The 17069-nt window shown below is 39.1% G+C and overlaps 1 protein-coding gene across 49 annotated transcripts in view; it reads left to right on the top strand.

Annotated features, from left to right (window-relative positions):
- Positions 1–17069, top strand: part of RIMS1 (regulating synaptic membrane exocytosis 1) — a 330044-nt gene that overhangs the window by 273031 nt on the left and 39944 nt on the right. For 23 of the 49 annotated variants that reach the window (XM_089530919.1, XM_089530918.1, XM_089530920.1 and 20 more), the window contains 2 exons: positions 6205–6371; positions 9036–9179. The exons of 7 other annotated variants lie outside the window; for them this stretch is intronic. In XM_089530919.1, coding sequence (XP_089387045.1) covers positions 6205–6371; positions 9036–9179 — 311 coding nt within the window. The remainder of the gene's footprint in view (positions 1–6204; positions 6372–9035; positions 9180–17069) is intronic. 19 more of the 49 variants (XM_089530966.1, XM_089530971.1, XM_089530965.1 and 16 more) reach the window with 1 other exon arrangement.

Below are 17069 nucleotides of genomic sequence, written 5' to 3'. Positions count from 1 at the left end.
GGAATATGGTCTCAAAACAATGGCAATTGTTCAGAGGAACAGTTTTTTCCTGTTATTAAAGAGAGTAGAAGTGGGAATATTTAACACATTTGTGTCTGATAACATTGCCCTTTTGATGAAATTCCATTATGCACAAAGGTCTCCTTTTCTCTGAATGTGTACTAATCCACAATGATTACACAGATATAACTAGATTTAGAGTTAATCTTTATCTTATATGTAGTTACGTAAAAAAAACTATCAAGCTGAACTTTTGTTTTCAGTTTTATACTATTCCATAACACAGATCAGGGAGTGAATGAAAATTTCAACTTCACAAAATTTCAACTTCACAAAATTTCAAATTCACAGAATTTTGTGAAGCCTTCAACTTCACAAAATTTCAATCTCTTTTTAAATCAGTTTTGTTTTCATCTGAAACATTTTTTGAGATTTGTACAGCGTTCTGTGCAGTCCTGCTTGCCACATGATCACAGAGTTGTCTTTAACAACGCTACTGGCTTTTCAGCTTGGTAACGGAGATGAGCACTGCCCCCTACCATCGGACATGACTTGACAACCTTGTCAAAGGCAAAATCTTTACCTTTTTCATTAACCAATTAGACTCTTTTCATCTGATATGTGCCTTTTGCACCTCTTGAGCAAGTAGCAATTGTCACCCACCCTTTAAAAATTGCTCTGCCCAATATATGGCTGGATATGATAATGTATTCCCCAGCAATACTATGAAATCAAGGTCATGTTGCAGCTAACAACATTGGTTGTATCCAAGTGTGGCTGTATTTTAGCAAAAACTAATTTTAATTGTACAAATTCAGTGACTCAGTTTTTGCCCAGGTTTTACCCCTATACACAAAAGACTGGCCAAAGCCTGTTCCAGCAGTGCATTTCATATTTAGATACAGTCTGCCCTTGCCTTATGTGGGGGATCTGTTCCGGACTCCGCCGCGTAAGGCAAATTTCGCCTATGCTCAAGCCCCATTGGAAACAATGGGGCTCGTGCACAGCAGTGCGGCGGCATGACGGGCGCGCGCGCGGTCTTGAACATACACTCAGGACCGCGTAAAGTGTGCCCGCGTATAGCGTGGGCGCACTGTATAAGCATATTTCACTGAAATCATTGTAGTTCCTACTGATTCCAATGCATAAGTAGGTTCAACTATCCAGTAACTGTCACTCTTGTTATCACTTACTAATGCTTCTCTAAATGTTGTACTGACAGACCTTCCAGAAATAATAAAAAAAAATCTGTTATACAGCACCGCAGAGATGTGGCTATTGGTTTTTCCATTACTAAGTTATTCTGCATTGTCACAGCAATGTTTAGGAACAGGCTGTTAATTAATGTTTCCAGTTTTTGTTTGTTTCATGTGTAATGGCTTACATTTTATAATTTAGCAAGGAAAGATATGCAGTGATAGAATCTGGGGTACTTATGGGGGTATTTTGCATGCTTTCATGCTGTTGTGGGGATTTTTGCTTGGTTTGGGGCAAAAATTGCCTAAAAGTCACATCATTTTTTAAAAAAAAATAGGGGACTGGTAGGGTCTTTTGGGGCAGCAGAAGTGGGATTTAGTTCAAACCCTGCTCTGAATGAAATTAACACTGATATTAGACCTTTTCATGTAACTTAACATGTGTTTGCACCTAAATATAGGCTAAGAAATCTTAATACACTAGCAGAATGTATTTTTTGTGGCAGAGGCTTCTCCCTTTCTCCCTTCTGCTTCATCTCCCAGCCCACTGGATCAGTGGCAGACAGTGTTGTAAAATATTGGTTTGAAAAATAACATATTACTTATTGCATATTACTTGTAAAAAAAAGTAGTATGGATATATTATGTATTACTTTCCCAAAAATGTTATAAGTAATATATTAATATATTACATTTTTTCATTAAATATTCCTTCTGCATTAAAGCAGCCGGATTGTCATTGCCAGTGATTGTTGCCTGTTCCCTGGTTGCAAGATAAGCAACACCTGCTAAAATGCCCTCTTTTATGTCAGTTTTCTTAAACTGACAACACTTCTTAACTAGGTCCACTAGTGTGATTCTATTACTTATTCTAGTAGAAGTGGAGCGGCAGCAGCCATTCTTTTAATACCAATATTTATTATATTTTAAATTGTAACGTTCAAAATTTTAAAAACAAACAGCAAAACAATTGAAATCAACATTACTACAAAACACACACACAAATAAACTTAACAATCTAAAAATCTTACTCAAGAACTCTGGTAATTCAGTCTTTATCTGATGGAATAATATTTGTTTTTCAATTCTGGGCATATCTGGGGAAGTGAAGTGGTTGGTGCCAATTTTTTTAATAAGGGCATAATACATAAAGTTCACTGCAGAGAGACTATAGTGGCCCTTTGTAATAGGGTCTTGCCCTGATTAAAAATGGCCACCACAGTCTCTCTGCAGAGAGCTGACACATTATGCCAATATTAAAATGGACACAGCTGGTCCACTTCCACCAGAAGTAGGTTATAAAATAAAATGAAATAAACTGCAACTGGTCAAATCTATGAATGCTGAACATGCAACAATGGAGAGCCAAATGTAATAAGCAATGAGCAGCTCAGGGGGAAAGGTAACAGTAATATTATCATTGGCTAAATAAAAATAGCATATTATATTACTTTGGAAAACAAAAGTAATATTGTTATGCAACATATTGTATTATTCCATAGTTTTACACAACATTAAAAACAGAGGTGTTCCAAAAGATGTTTTGGACGTTGTTCTACACTGGGGACCAAAGAGCCAGTAGCTCTTTCATCCCCACATGCTCAAGTGCAGCTAGAGGGCACTTGGGCTCATCCTTGCTCTTGATCAGCACCCAGGATGGTGGAGCTGTGGCTCTATAATTCTATGATTCTGCAATTCCCCAGCTGTTGTTGTAGTCTGCTCCCACAGTGACCATGCAAAGAAACTTGCCACAAGCAGGACATGAGCACAACAGCATCCTTTCACTTGTGTCACCAGAGTTTGATATGCAGAGAAAGGCTGTAGAGATTATTTCCCAGATTTCTCCATGCTGAGAAAGAACCTGAGCAGCTTTGGCCACTGCCACAAGATTTTTCTCGTCCTGCACAAGAGTGCCGAGATATATGTACAGATCTCTGGAATTTGGCCAACAATCCTTGGTGCTAGACTAGTCTTGTTCACTTTCCTAAGGAAAACACAAACATGTGTGCAGAAAGCATAGGAGGATAGGATATTGATCAATTCAATCACTACTTCTTTTTTAAAAAATTTCATGTAACAAAGCAACAATAATTGTAATTCACATTAAAATTGTCCAATAATTTGCACAAAAATAGCCTTGTATATATGAATACTTTCTTTAAAAATACACCAAAAAATATCTCTTGTCATTTGCTTGCTGTGGAGGAAATAATTGAGAATGTTGTTCTCCCATGTGAGAGCAAGATAAGCAAGGCTAAGGCCCGTTACAGACAGGCGTAAAGTACGTCCTGGGGACGTACTAGAAATAGGGAAAGTGCGTGCCTTGCGCACGCACCTAACCCTAATACGTCCCAAGGAAGTACAAAATGGCGGCGCCCATTCCACACGGGGGCCGCCATTACGACATCACGAATGCGCCACCTCCAAATGGGGCGGCGCGGACGTGACGTCTTTGCGCCGTGTGAGGGCGCATAGAGCACCCTTTCCACGGCGCTAGAAGGAGCTCTGAAACGGAGCTCCTTCAGTGATTCATGTCACTGGCGCAGCCTTTAGACGGCTGCGCTAGCGACGCAAGGGAGAAAGGGGCTGAGTGGCCCCTTTCTCCTCCTCCCCGCCGCCGTCAGGTGTCCTTGGGGCATGAAGCCCCAAGGACACCCCTTTCCAGCCGCGGGGAAGCGGCCTTTTGCTGCTTCCCCACAGCCTGGAAAGCGGTGGATCGGGGCCCCAGAGGCTGCCGTTCTGGCAGCTGAGGCCCCGATCCGGTGGGGAAAGGAGTGCCTACAGGTTGCCCCAAAGGGGCAGTCTGTAACACGCCTTTGCCTCCCTAACAGAGATCCAAATTGCCTCTGGTACTGGAAGTAATATATTGTCATCATCATAACATGATACAGTAAATTGCAGTGAGGTCAGTTACTGTGACTGTTCTTTTCAAGTTGTCTGCCCGTACCTAGAGACATAAGTAAACATGTTAGCTTTAATAATCACTTAAACATTATAGTAGTACATGATAAATCCAGTGCTGTCATTCTTCCACATTTGGAGAAGACAGACTCTAAAGCAATTGAGACGACCTTGTCACATTTATATAAGAAACTGTAAACGTTATAAACACCCAACAATATTGTTGATGGGAAGACTGTGTCAGATAATCCTTGGAAGAACTTTACCTGTTGATGATTGGGGAAAGCCAGGGTCAACAAATAAGTTTTAGAGAACTGTCAAAAGCACACAATCTTCAGTTCCAGATCTGTCATAAATGGAAGGCTATTACAGGTGATGCAGACCACTTCAGAGAAGTCTAGTTGCCATTGTGCTACCAGGTGGGACTCTTTAGGTTATGATGTAGACAACGAGGCATCATTGAAAAACATAGTGGCCTAATGAGCAGATAGAGGTAGAAAGATATTTCAGGCTTCTTGGTTCTCAGGTTTTTGGATAATGACACTTTGAACCTGGCTTGGTAGCAAATTGGTTGCCATTTATAACTCTTTCAGCACAGGTGGTATATGTGTGGAGCAGGGCAAGTCCCTGTATCATGCATGGACGTTCGGTTTGGAAACATCTTTACAGTAGAAACCTAAAAAAAATGTTTTCCTCATCATTTAACTGTTGTGGCTCGTGTGCTGCGCCCATAACCCTTGTTGGGACCTATGGAAATGACGCGCAGTGTCCACCACGACCACCTGCAGAGTTCAACCACGTCGACAGGACGCCAAGAAGAAGGAATCTGTGAAGATGTCTTCAACTAATAATGACTCTTACAAGTCTTCACTCTAAACGAGGGCTTTAATCTTCCTTTGCAGTATTTACAACATAGATATACACAGTGTATTGGACATCCGTCTCTAATACACACTATTTACACCAGCCAACAATAGCACAACCTCTGAGGCAGCCACATTAACACACAACCATCTCACTGCCTCTCAGTAACAGACACAGCCCACTCACGGGCACCAACTGTCTCACAGTAACAGACACAGCCCACTCTCTGAGGCACCAACTGTCTCTCTCTCTCTCTCAGTGACAGCTGAGAACTGACAGTTGACAGTTGCATCAACATTCTGACGATGCACTGTTTGAATGCTGACACATTAGCTGCCACTGGAACTGTAAATTATCTGCACAACAGCTCCCCCTAGTGGCCACACCAATGTCATTTCCTGACATTAACAACCATTGGTGGTATATCTTCGGTTAATGATACCCTTAAAGGTTTAAATGCTGTTGGCATTCAGTTGTGAGCATCTAAATTTAAAGAACAGCAGCTAAAGGCTGGTAGTTACTAGTAACTACACTAATTACTACAGTGGTTCTCCTTAAATATTTGTTTTTTTTAAAAATCCATAGCAACATCATGGGCTAAATACAACAGCCTTCTCCCATTCAGCAGGGAGACCAGTTGATGCACAGGCCAAAGTCCAGTTCTGATGTGGGCCCATTCAGCACCAGAACTGGGTTTTACCCTTCTTACCCTAGATTCAACAAAGTCCTTGTTTGCTCCAAATATTTCTGGGAAATATTCTGCCACTGCCTGCAGTTGTTCACTTTGAGATCAGAATGAGGCACCCAGCCATATGACCACGGGTCATATGTGTGTAATCAACTACCTCACATCAGAATGAAGGGCTTTGCAATGGGGGCAGGTCGGAGCAGCTCTAGGGCCAGTATATTTTTGGACTGCCCCATGCAGGTGCAGACAGCAACTTCCTCAGGCTCTTTTCCCAACAGAGAAACATTTGAGATCCAAATCATTTAGGAAGGAGGGAATTCATAATAAAAGTAAATCCTATTTCTGAATCGTTTGTTACATTTGGCTTCTCTGAACTACTTACTAAAGTTGTTGGGCTGCATGAAACTGTCTACCCCCTTTTGTGTTTCCAACAAAAATTAATTTAAAAGTGTTCCTCTGAAGTGATTTGTATTTTTACTGTTATCAGCTCTATTATGAAAGATTTTTGTTCTACACTGGGACAAGGTAACTCACATTTTCTTTTTTAATCTTTAGTATAATATACAAGCAGATCAGTACAGAAGTTGTGATAACGTCTCTGCCAAATCATCAGATAGTGATGTCAGTGATGTGTCAGCTATTTCCCGTACCAGCAGTGCCTCTCGCCTCAGCAGCACAAGCTTTATGTCAGAGCAATCAGAGCGCCCTAGGGGCAGAATCAGGTGAGTTTCCAACAGTTTAAAAGTAGTCCATTCTTCTCAAATGAAATTTGACCACTACAGTTGTATATATATGTGACAAAAAGGGGATTGTCTTTACTAGGTGGGGAACTCTGAAAGATTACCAAGGATTTGTTTGTTAAAATGGAAATTTCATGAGCTTGAGTGAAATCCAATCCTTGCTCTGAGAAAAAGTTCACTATTGATGCATTTTTGACAGTGCAACAGATAAAGGCAGGGTCTCAGTGTCCTCTGATTCAGGGATGGAGAACGTTAATCCTTTAGATATTGTCAGACTAAAACTCTTGTGTTCACTCACCATTGGTTATGCAGCCTAAGGTTAATGGGAGTTGTAGTCCAGAAGCTGCCCATCCCTGTTCTAATTTAAGACAGTGGGAAAATGTTTTACAGAATTATAAATTCAGTATTAGATATGTAACTTAGACCTGCCTAATTGTTTAGATTCTTATTTAGTTATCTATATTGTAATGTCTTGCTTATGCCTGAGACTTAAGAGTAATAGTACAACTGCTGAATCAATGATATAAAGGATCATGTTTCATTGAAATCTCAACTTTCTGACTCATAGATTTCTATGATACCAGAGAAGTCCAACCAGTAATTAGGCAGGACATGCAAACATAGGTGGAGAAGAGAAATGTAGTGACAGGAGAGATTCATTGCTGCCGTTGCTATGTATGTGCATGCTTTTTGTCATAGTTTTGTCATCAGATTTTTAAGGGTTTGCTTACAACAAAAATCATGCAAAATTGTTTTGTCAGACAATATGGTAACATGTGGTTGCCAGAAGCAATGATGTCTTTCTGTCATATTCCCTTCAATAGTCTAGGAAACTATTGACAGTCTAGTCAAGCATATTGACTTAGGAATTATTATAATGCCTGTGTCTAGTAGTAGATTTACATTATCATTAGAATTCCTATGGATTGCTTTGGTGAGGAGGAAGTCATACACACACATTCTGAACCTATGAGAACATGTAACTAGTATTGTTTACTTACTAGCTTTTCCAGTATAGCCATGCAAACATGACATTTAAAGAGGCATCCACACGGTAGAAATAATGTCATTTGGCACTGCTTTAACAGCCATGGCTTCATCCTACAGAATGGCTTCATCCTACAGAATCGTGGGATCTGTAGTTATGTGAGGCACCAGCACTCTTTGGCAGAGAAGGCTAAAGACCTTACTAAACTACAGATCCCAGTATCCCATAGTGTGGAACTACAGCACTCAAAGTGATGTCAAACTGCATGCACCCTAAAAAAATGAAGCAAATCTATTTTACTTACTGCTTCAATTTTTAGTCCCATTATAGCAGCACTATAACCACTGTGTAGAGCAAGTCTTATATGACAGAAGATGAAACTTGAAAGGCAAGTGCCTCCCCTGTTCAGATCAGCTGATTGCTGGTATGTCTTCAGTATTTCCATAGGTAGATCACTAAATAAGCTCCAGTTGCCTCTCTTCTTAACTCTCTGATGCCAGTGATCTCTCCATTGCCAGGATAATTCCCATGCCTGTTCTGCTGCCTCAGGCCATGAGACTAAGCTGAAGTAATGTGTCCCACCTCAAGTACTTTTCAAAAAATGCATGGAGATTCTCATGTTCAACTTCAGTCTTCATAGCAACTGTGTCCTCTACTGTTCGGCTTACAGTCCTTGCCAGCATAGCCAATGATAGTGGATTAAGGCAGTTACAGTCCAAAAATATTTGGAAGATCACAATTGACCATGACTGGCCAAGACAGACCAAGGATATTGGGATTTTTTTTGAAAAAAAGAAACATTTAAACAAATATTTCTGAATAGACTGATATGTGTTAAGACAGATGTATTTGCATTTTCAGTTATCATTCTCTCTCAAGATAAAAAGTGTTTGAATGTAACAGATGGAACATTTTATGGCATTAGTTTTAGCTACTCAAGGAGCTTATCTATTTCATATTACTCAAGGTTTTGATTTTTTTCCCCTGAGGATTTTTTTTCCTCATCTGAAAGCATTTCAAAATAAGAATTGTGTTTTCCCATTCAAAGATAAGATGTTCATTATGGTTATTGTGTAAGGTTTTATTTTTAAATGGTTTCCGTTAATTAATTTCTTTTATGTCACTATCTAGTAGATGCATACCATTCTGAAATGACAAAAGTTTGTACGGATAAGAACTGCAATGCCAGCTCAACTGATAGTTAGCTCTTTAGCTCTGGAAAAAGGACAGAGCAGCCAATAGTTTTGGATTAATTGATGCTCTGCTTTTGAGAAATTTAACCACTTTCAAATTGTTCCAGTTCAATAGGGCCATCTAAATGGGTTTTTTATATTTCCTTATTTAATTAATTGGTAAATCTGAGCAACAGTATGGTGATAACAAATCAATTCCAACGGCATGAAACCTGAAACAGAAAATAATCATTAGGTTTTTCTTGTTTAGACATAGTAAGCCATGAGTCTTGTCCTCATACAGTTAGCATTTATTTTTTTAAATCCAACAATAGTTAGTTGGCTTGCTCTGGTTGTTTGTTTGTGGGGTTTTTTTAGTCTTATAAAATCTGATGTGAATATAGAATTAGCACCTGTAGTTCCTTATTTTCATTTTGAGTTATCTGTATTTAATTTTGCATGCCTGCATGTTGTGACTGTGGAAAGGTCAAAGTCCTTAGAGATCTGCAAAACTGATGGGAAAAAAGAAAGAAGGATATCATGGGAATTAGATGACAAGACGGGGCACAGTGGAAAAAAAATGAATTTGCAAGACAAGAAAAGGAGAAGGCATACTGTTGCTGATGTGAGGTAAAGGTTAGCTTCCTTCCCTTGTGTATTTACCCCAGTAGTCCAAGAAATCATTATTTTATTAGCAGTGGTGGGAGTATTGGGTGCTATCTTAGCTTACTTTTATGCACTGACTGATTATTATCCTAAGAGCAGGGAGATGTCTTCATTATAGAAAGTTTTTTTTTCTGGTGGTTTAATGTGTAAAGAAGGTTAATTTCACAAAATGCCTTTAGTTCTGTTACTTAGGTATTCTCATTAGAGAATTTAACAAGGCTACTGAGAGATAGAAACATGAACATGACTACAGGTAGCAAAACAAGCTGTCCTTCACTATTCCCATATCATATAGCACCATGTAATTTCCAACAGTCATAAAAATGTTTGCCTACATAGCAAGTGATAATGGATTAAGGCAGTTATGCACATATTCATTGTCTACCTACTTGTTGTAGATAATCCTATTAAAATTAGAGAGCTCTTTTTGATCCAGGAATGTAGACGAGCATGACTGTAATTTATACAAACTTTTGCCTTTCTGGCAGGAAAACAACAACAACACTAAAACCCTATAACATCAACACTATTTGTATGATACACTATAAGATGAACTGTTTTGGAAATAAAAACTATGGCCCTATACAGACAGGCCAAAATAAAGCTGCTTCGAGTCACTTTGGAAGTATTCTGTTTAAATAATGCATGCATATTAAGAGCCCGGAAGCCGCACCAAAGCCATGGTCCAGTCCTAAGGACTGGTGCACAGCTTTGGTGCAGCTTCCGGACTCTTGGGACACATGCATCATGTAAACAGCATACCTCCAAAGTGACCCGAAGCAGCTTTATTTTGGCCTGTCTGTATAGGGCCTATGTTAGCATGTACATTTTTATCTACTCCTATTTACTTTGTGAAATGAATGTTTGTTGTTCCTAAGTCCAAAAAATGTTAGCTAATCATTCTGCCTTTACCCCACCTGTCTCTTATTGGCAATATTCAGATTATTTTCCCCCATGAATTACCCTCTACAATTATATTATGTTAGAGTCTCACAGAACTGTGTTGTTAGGAAAGGTCTTTCTGGTTTTCTTCGGACATGGTTCGGTAATGAAACTGCTTAGAGAGTAACTGGTTCTAGATTGGTGAAGAAAGCACTTGGTAGTTCAAATTATAATGCCATGATGTACCAAGGCTGGTGTGTCTGTATCTCTAGACAGGCAGAAAAAGAAAATTAATTGTATGTTTGGGAATGACAGTTACAAGGCCATTGCTTCATAGTTATCTACATGATGTAAACATTACTTAACCACTCTTTTGACCTAGTGTAAATCTATTAACACAATGTCTGCACAATGCCCTGATGGCCTGGCTTCTGGCAGACATTCTCTCTTTCCTCAGCTTGTGCGTGCTGTTGTTACACATTCCTTTTGCTTATATAAACAGTGCCTGTTCCCCACCAAAATCCCTAAACCAACCCAAGCCTCTTACATATATCTTATAGATAGTGTGAGGGTAACACTAGCATAGTTGTTTAGTGGCTGCTATCCACCCTTAAAACTAATATACACCAGCCTCAACATAAGTAAACGAAACAATAAATTTCAAAGTATTTAGCATGCCAAAAGACTTGTTGTTTTAGTTAACTGAGATTCCTTTTCCCCCTGTCATCAATTTAGGGAAGCGAATCTCAATGCATGAATCTTATGAATATAGCTAAGTTGGTTCAGAAAATACACCAATAACATATATGAAATGTTCCAAGATAGGTTTGCGCATGTATACTTAATGAGTAAGCTAGCTGACTGGAGTTAGTAGTGAATATAAAATGCTGTGATGGTGGCTTGGAAAAATTCTAGGATTCCAGACACTTCCAGTGGAGGTTTTGTGGCTGCATGAATCTAGCCATTCCTTGAATAAATTAGTACCATGAACAGTGCTTTGTTGAATCCTGTCCCTTGTTGCTATTTTGTGTTGATGTACAACACACACACACACACACACACACACACAGAGATGGACATAAACAGTAACAATCTTTAGGCATGGAGAGAGTGGGTATTCAGATTAAGAAGGAATTTAGCTGTTTTTCTACCATCTGGTTTTTTGTTGACTTTATATATGTCAGTTTCATAACCACTTTTATGAAGGTGCTAGGTGATTCAAGAAGACAGTCTGACTTCACCTTCTGCTGCTCTTTTATAGGAGGTGCTTATGGAAGATGCCCATTATTATGCAGCACTAAAACTCACTATGCAGTCCTGATAGGAAAGAGTCATATTTGGATACGTATCAGACTTGGGTCTGAGGCTGAAATTACTTACTTCTGATTAAGCTCTGCTGAATACAATAAGGCTTAGGCCTTGGCTGCATGGGCCAAAAGGCCTGTCCTACTCTATGTTCTGGTTGTTGACCTGTCCGGACACTGCACAGACCTAAACCCAGTTCTAGTGCAGGCAGTCCTGACCATGTCTAGTGTGTCCCACACCAGAACCAGGACATCATGCATGCAGAATGGAGGGGGGTTGTTTTTGTTTTTAACTGTATCTGTTTCTCCAGATCTTCCATGAAGATCCCACTGAGCCACCTAGTGCATCTGCTGTCAGCTTTGATCACTCATTCTGAAATCAGAACAAGGGGCCCAGAATGTGACCTTGTTCTGACCTTAGAAGCAAGTGACCAACGGTGGTGGTGGGTGCCCAATGAAACACCCATGCAGACAGCTGCTGCAGTGTAAGGATGGAGGCCAAGGTAATGGAGGAGAGGAAACATGGCACTGCAATGCCATGATACTGTCTATTACCCCTGGAGTTTCCTGTCCAATTCAGATAAGGCCTTACTTATTTGCACAGGATTGTAGTGCACATGAAGCTATCCCTAATGCGTTTTTTAGTGGAAATATACAGTCGAATGCACATCCACTGATGTACTCCATTCAAAGTGAAAAATGTTGTTTGGGCCTTAAGAGGATCTCCATTTGCTCATTAGAGTAACAGGTCATTCTAGGTTTAACAGGTTAGATCACTTTCTCCAGTAGCAAGCCAACATCTAGAAGTGTGCCTTGTTGATAAACCAGGGTTGTGAGTGATACATACATTCACATCCCCGGTTCCAACCATGGCATATGAAAGAGGTGCACCTAACGAATCATGTCTTTTGACTACATCACCTCTTCACTATGGACTTAAAAGCTGTGAGAGACAGATGTCAAACAACAAACAAACAGCTTCATTTATATACCACTTCATACTGAACTAACAGTATCTAAGCCGTTTACAACTGTAAGCTAATTGCCCCCAACAAGCTGGGTACTCATTTTAGCGACCTTGGAAGGATTCAAGCCTGAGTCAAACTTGAGCCCTTTCGCTGGTATTGAACTTGCAACCTTATGGTTTTGAGTGAGTGGCTGCAGTACAGGCATTTAACCACTGTGCCACCAGATGTCCACTTTGCTTAGGTTGTTTCCTAAATACTGTTCAAGCCTGTGGAGGAAACAAAAAGGATTTGAGCAACAATCTTGTTCAGCAGCTAGTCACATAGGAGGAATGTAAATGTAGCTCATTTTGTTCTCCCATACAACAATAAAAGTTTTTCATAACTTTCTGCCCACAGGGCAAAATTTCAAGAATGTTTGCCAGTTTTTCATATCACAGGATTGCTTTGCAAGAAAAAGAAAAATGGGGAGGAGTTGCACAGATTATTTTTTTTTAAAAAAAATATATGAAACATAACATTCTCACACAAAACCCACTGAAAATAAAAACAGATGCATGGGAAGGTGGGCAAAAAACCTTACACAACTTCTAGTAGTTGTCAGATTTTTTGATAGGATATTTTGATATGCCCAGATGCCCTTATTATGGGCAAGAATATTTACAAATATATATCACAGCAAATGTATTTCTCCATGTCTTTTAAACTGTTCACCTACACATCAGTATCTGTGGTGTGGTGAAGGTAGGGTTAAATTAACCATAGTCAGTCTCCTCTTCCCGCTTAAGCTACAGGCTGAAATGAATCAAGTGGTAGGTGACTTCTTTCCTTTCAGCATAATTTGCAGTCACACTAGCTGTGGTCTTTCATGCATATACTCCTTTCTCTTGCAAATATTTATTGCTAGGGTAAAAAGGGACTAAATACCCTTATAGCACCAGATCCCACATGATCTTGGAAGGTAAACAGAGGAGGATTTTGGGATGCTTTTCTCCTAGGGGTGCACTGAACATGTAAAAGCATAAAATGGCTGAAGACTGTCGTGTAAATGAAGCATTTTACTGCTGTCCAAATTTTGTTCGACTAACAAATAAAGGAATGCTTGAGCTGATTTGCTGTTAGGTCCACCTTTTGTCTAAGGTCAACAAGATAATTTGCAGTATTGTAGTCTAGTTCATCAGGCTTCCAGTTTACACAGAAAGATGAATTAGCTGTGATCATCATAAAGTGTGGGTCTGGGAAGCTACACATTTTTCCATGGCTCATCATCAAAATCGATCTTTGCATCTCATTAGGCCCATGGAACCATTCATAAATTAGGATTATACAATACAGTTTTAGATTAATAGCACATCCACCATCATTTTCTACTTGTCATTGATACTGCTAATGTTGGTTATGTCAGAATATGTGACATTTGGTGTAGTGTTCATCATGATGAACTCATGTTCCTCACCATTTCCCCAGAGTAATAACACTAAAGAAAAGTTTATTACTAGGCACCTAAATTGTTACAGGTATGGATGCAAACAGAGTAGCGGCTGTTGGAATTGGCAAATTGCTTAAGCACTTCAGTTTACATTCTGACCCTATTTGTATCTATTCCTGAGTCATCTCTGCTGGGATGAATGGAGTTTACTCACATTCATTCAAGCAAGTTTGGATTGGAGTGCAATCTAAGATGGTTCATGGCTTATGCTGATTTTTTTTTTTATTTTTTTTTATTTTTTTTATTTTTTTTTGTAGCTAAGGATTGTTATAGTTGCTTGGTATGGCTGTCAAAGAGCCAATACAGACAATTTAAGGTAGCACTTAAATATAGCACACTTCAGATGACAGTGGGTGGTTTATTTTTAGAAATATTATGTGCCTCATTAAAAAGAAGTGATTATCCTTCCCTTGGTCCAGGAGTGCTACTTGCTCTGGTTATTAGTATTCATGAGCAACCTCCTTGTACAGGGCCCCATAGGGGCTCAGAATTAGTATGTGATTCTGGTTTTAATAGAGAAGGCAGAAAGCAACCCAACTGCACTGATGAAAGGCAAAGATTCTGTCCAAAGACCAGAATAATTAAACCTGTACACTGACAGCAAGGAAGACCGTGGATTATTGGTGGATTATTGTTGCTGGTCGATCTTTATTATGCTGAAGAACTCTATGGAATAAGTGTGACCTACTAAGGAATACAGTTATCAAAGATATCTTTTGCTAAGAAAGTGTCATGCCTGGAAACGTGTGGTAAAAACTACTATTTTAGAAGTGATTGTGACAGCCTTGATTGCAGAATAAGATGTATTTTCACAGAATGCATAGGTGAGTTACTTTAGGAAGTGGCTGATACATAATTATGCAATATTTACTTTCAGTTCTCGGATCACTTTTTATACAACTTGGATATGAGATTGTGTAATCAAAGGTGTTGTCAATATTAGTTTAATTATCCTAAAATTATTTGTTTTATCTAGCTATGTTTATGTTTGTAAGAGATCAACATGTTGAAAGATAGCCTTGTAATCTAATTGGGTTGGGTTGTTGTTTTTTGTGCATGTTAACTAATTCGACTATCACTTACATAGTGAATAGAGTATGGAATTTAATTTATTCCCAATCCAGTCAGATCATAGCACTATTTCAGATTTTAAAAACTGCAGTAATAATAAATTAAAATAAAGGCTATAGTACAGTATTGTGGCCACTTGAATACCCCAGTTTCTGTCAAGCAGTTTTTATTTGACTGCCAGTATATAAATCACCGGGAGCCAGTGCAGTGTTGTCGTTTGGGTGTTGGATTATGACTCTAGAGACCAGGGTTCAAATCCCAGCTCAGGATGGAAACCCACTGGGTGACCTTGGGCAAATCACATTCTCTCAGTCTCAGAGGAAGGCAAAGTGGGAAAAACCCCTCTGAACAAATTTTGTCAAGAAACCCCCATGATAGGTTCACCTTAGAGTTTCTATAAACTGGAAATGACTTGACGGCACACAGCAACAACAGACATAATTCACTGGCAGGATCTAAAACACTTGTAAGGTATCCTGCTCATGCATAGAAGCTTTTCACATTTTTCCATCCAAGGATAGCTCCCTGAAAAACATGTAAAAACCCCTCAGTGTTTAGGTTAACTGTCCCCAAGGCATTTCAGTGAACAGAGGGGTTTTTGATTTGTTTTGCTCTTGCAATTGTGATAGCTGTGCATGTGCAATAGATTACCTATGCACTGAAGGAACCATTGGGTTTGAATGTAAGCCTTTCGCTGGCAAAGACATGGCCACAATGAAGACAAAATTTCATGGGCCAAGATATGTATGTATGTATGTATCGTTTTAGCCTGGGCATGCCCAGTACAAATTTTGATTTTTATTTTATTTTATTTTATTTTATTTTATTTTATTTTATTTTATTTGGTTTTTAAACTGAATACTAGACTAATTTAATGTGTGGAATAAATACAGTGTAAATGTATTGTATTGATAATTGATAAATGTCACCATCCACAGCCCTCAAAACACCAGCCATCCAGAGGACATTTGAGCAGCTCTAAGAGTCAAACAAAACAATACTGGGAGATAAAATACTTTAAAATGTGCAGTCTAATGAGATTTTAGAAAACTTTATTATCTTTGCTGCAATGGCAAAATAGTCTACATTATAAAAGCTTCAATGTCAGTATTCCTCAGTAAAAATGCTATTTTGGTGGAGTGAGCTGTCTACTAAAATTGTCAGATAGTGAGACTAAAACATTTTTCAGAGGTTCAATAGGTAAAGAAAGTGAGTGAGGTTCCCAGTATGACAGGTTCCATACACATATTCCCTCTAGGCCATAGAAGTACTCAGAAGTACTCAGATAACTGTCAATTACAGCTACTGATCCCTTCATTTTGAAAAGACTTTTATTAATATAGCCTAAGGGAGCGCTGTTGAGGAAACACAACCCAGTCTGATGTAGAGATCTAGCCTGCGCATTTGAGAAAGTACGTAATATGTGATCAATCAAAGTCCCTTGAAATGGCACATTCCTATAACAGGTCATAGGAAAAAAAATTAACTATAAAACTGTTTTAAAGCCCTTGATTTATATATATTTTAAGAAGGTGTTTTGAGCCTTTTCATAATTGTGGAGGGACAACGGAGAGCTGCCCTGCCTTTGAAAAGGTGCTCCATAGTTTAGACACAGACTCCAAAAAAGCCCTCTCTCCTGTTTGCACAGTCCAGTGCTGTTCAGTAACTAGTGCCAACAGGATGAGGGGTAGTACAACTAAATTGTTCCTGGTCATTGATGCACATTTAAAAAGAAAATGTTAATTGGAAGAAAGGATTGGGCACAATCCAACCAAAGATAAGCAATACAAAATTAAATTGATTTCAGTGGGAAGCTCAGTATTTGGTAAGAACTTTCCCACTTAAAATACAGCAGGAATAAATAGACTTCTGTTATTCAGTGAAGAAGTGAAATCAATGTAACAGCCAAGGCCTGTCTACATGGGCCATTTGCATTGGTTTCCTCTCATTATCACATCACCCTGTCTATACAGGGAGGGGCCAAAGACCCAGTTCAGCTCTGGACTATCTGCATGTGGGAACTGCAATCCTGTAGCGAATCTGGGCCATCTCTCCCTTAATCCACTTTTTAAAAGTTCACTATTTGTTCTGAATCATCCCAGAAAACCTGGAGCACTCTGGAGTGATGCTGGGCAGCTATTTA

The sequence above is a fragment of the Sceloporus occidentalis genome, unplaced genomic scaffold (assembly GCF_023333645.1).
Source record: "Sceloporus occidentalis isolate IW3139 unplaced genomic scaffold, rSceOcc1.0.p SCAF_6, whole genome shotgun sequence".
Taxonomy (NCBI): Eukaryota; Metazoa; Chordata; class Lepidosauria; order Squamata; family Phrynosomatidae; genus Sceloporus; species Sceloporus occidentalis.
The sequence above is the reverse complement of the archived record's forward strand: the minus strand, read 5'-3'. Positions and strand labels throughout refer to the sequence as shown.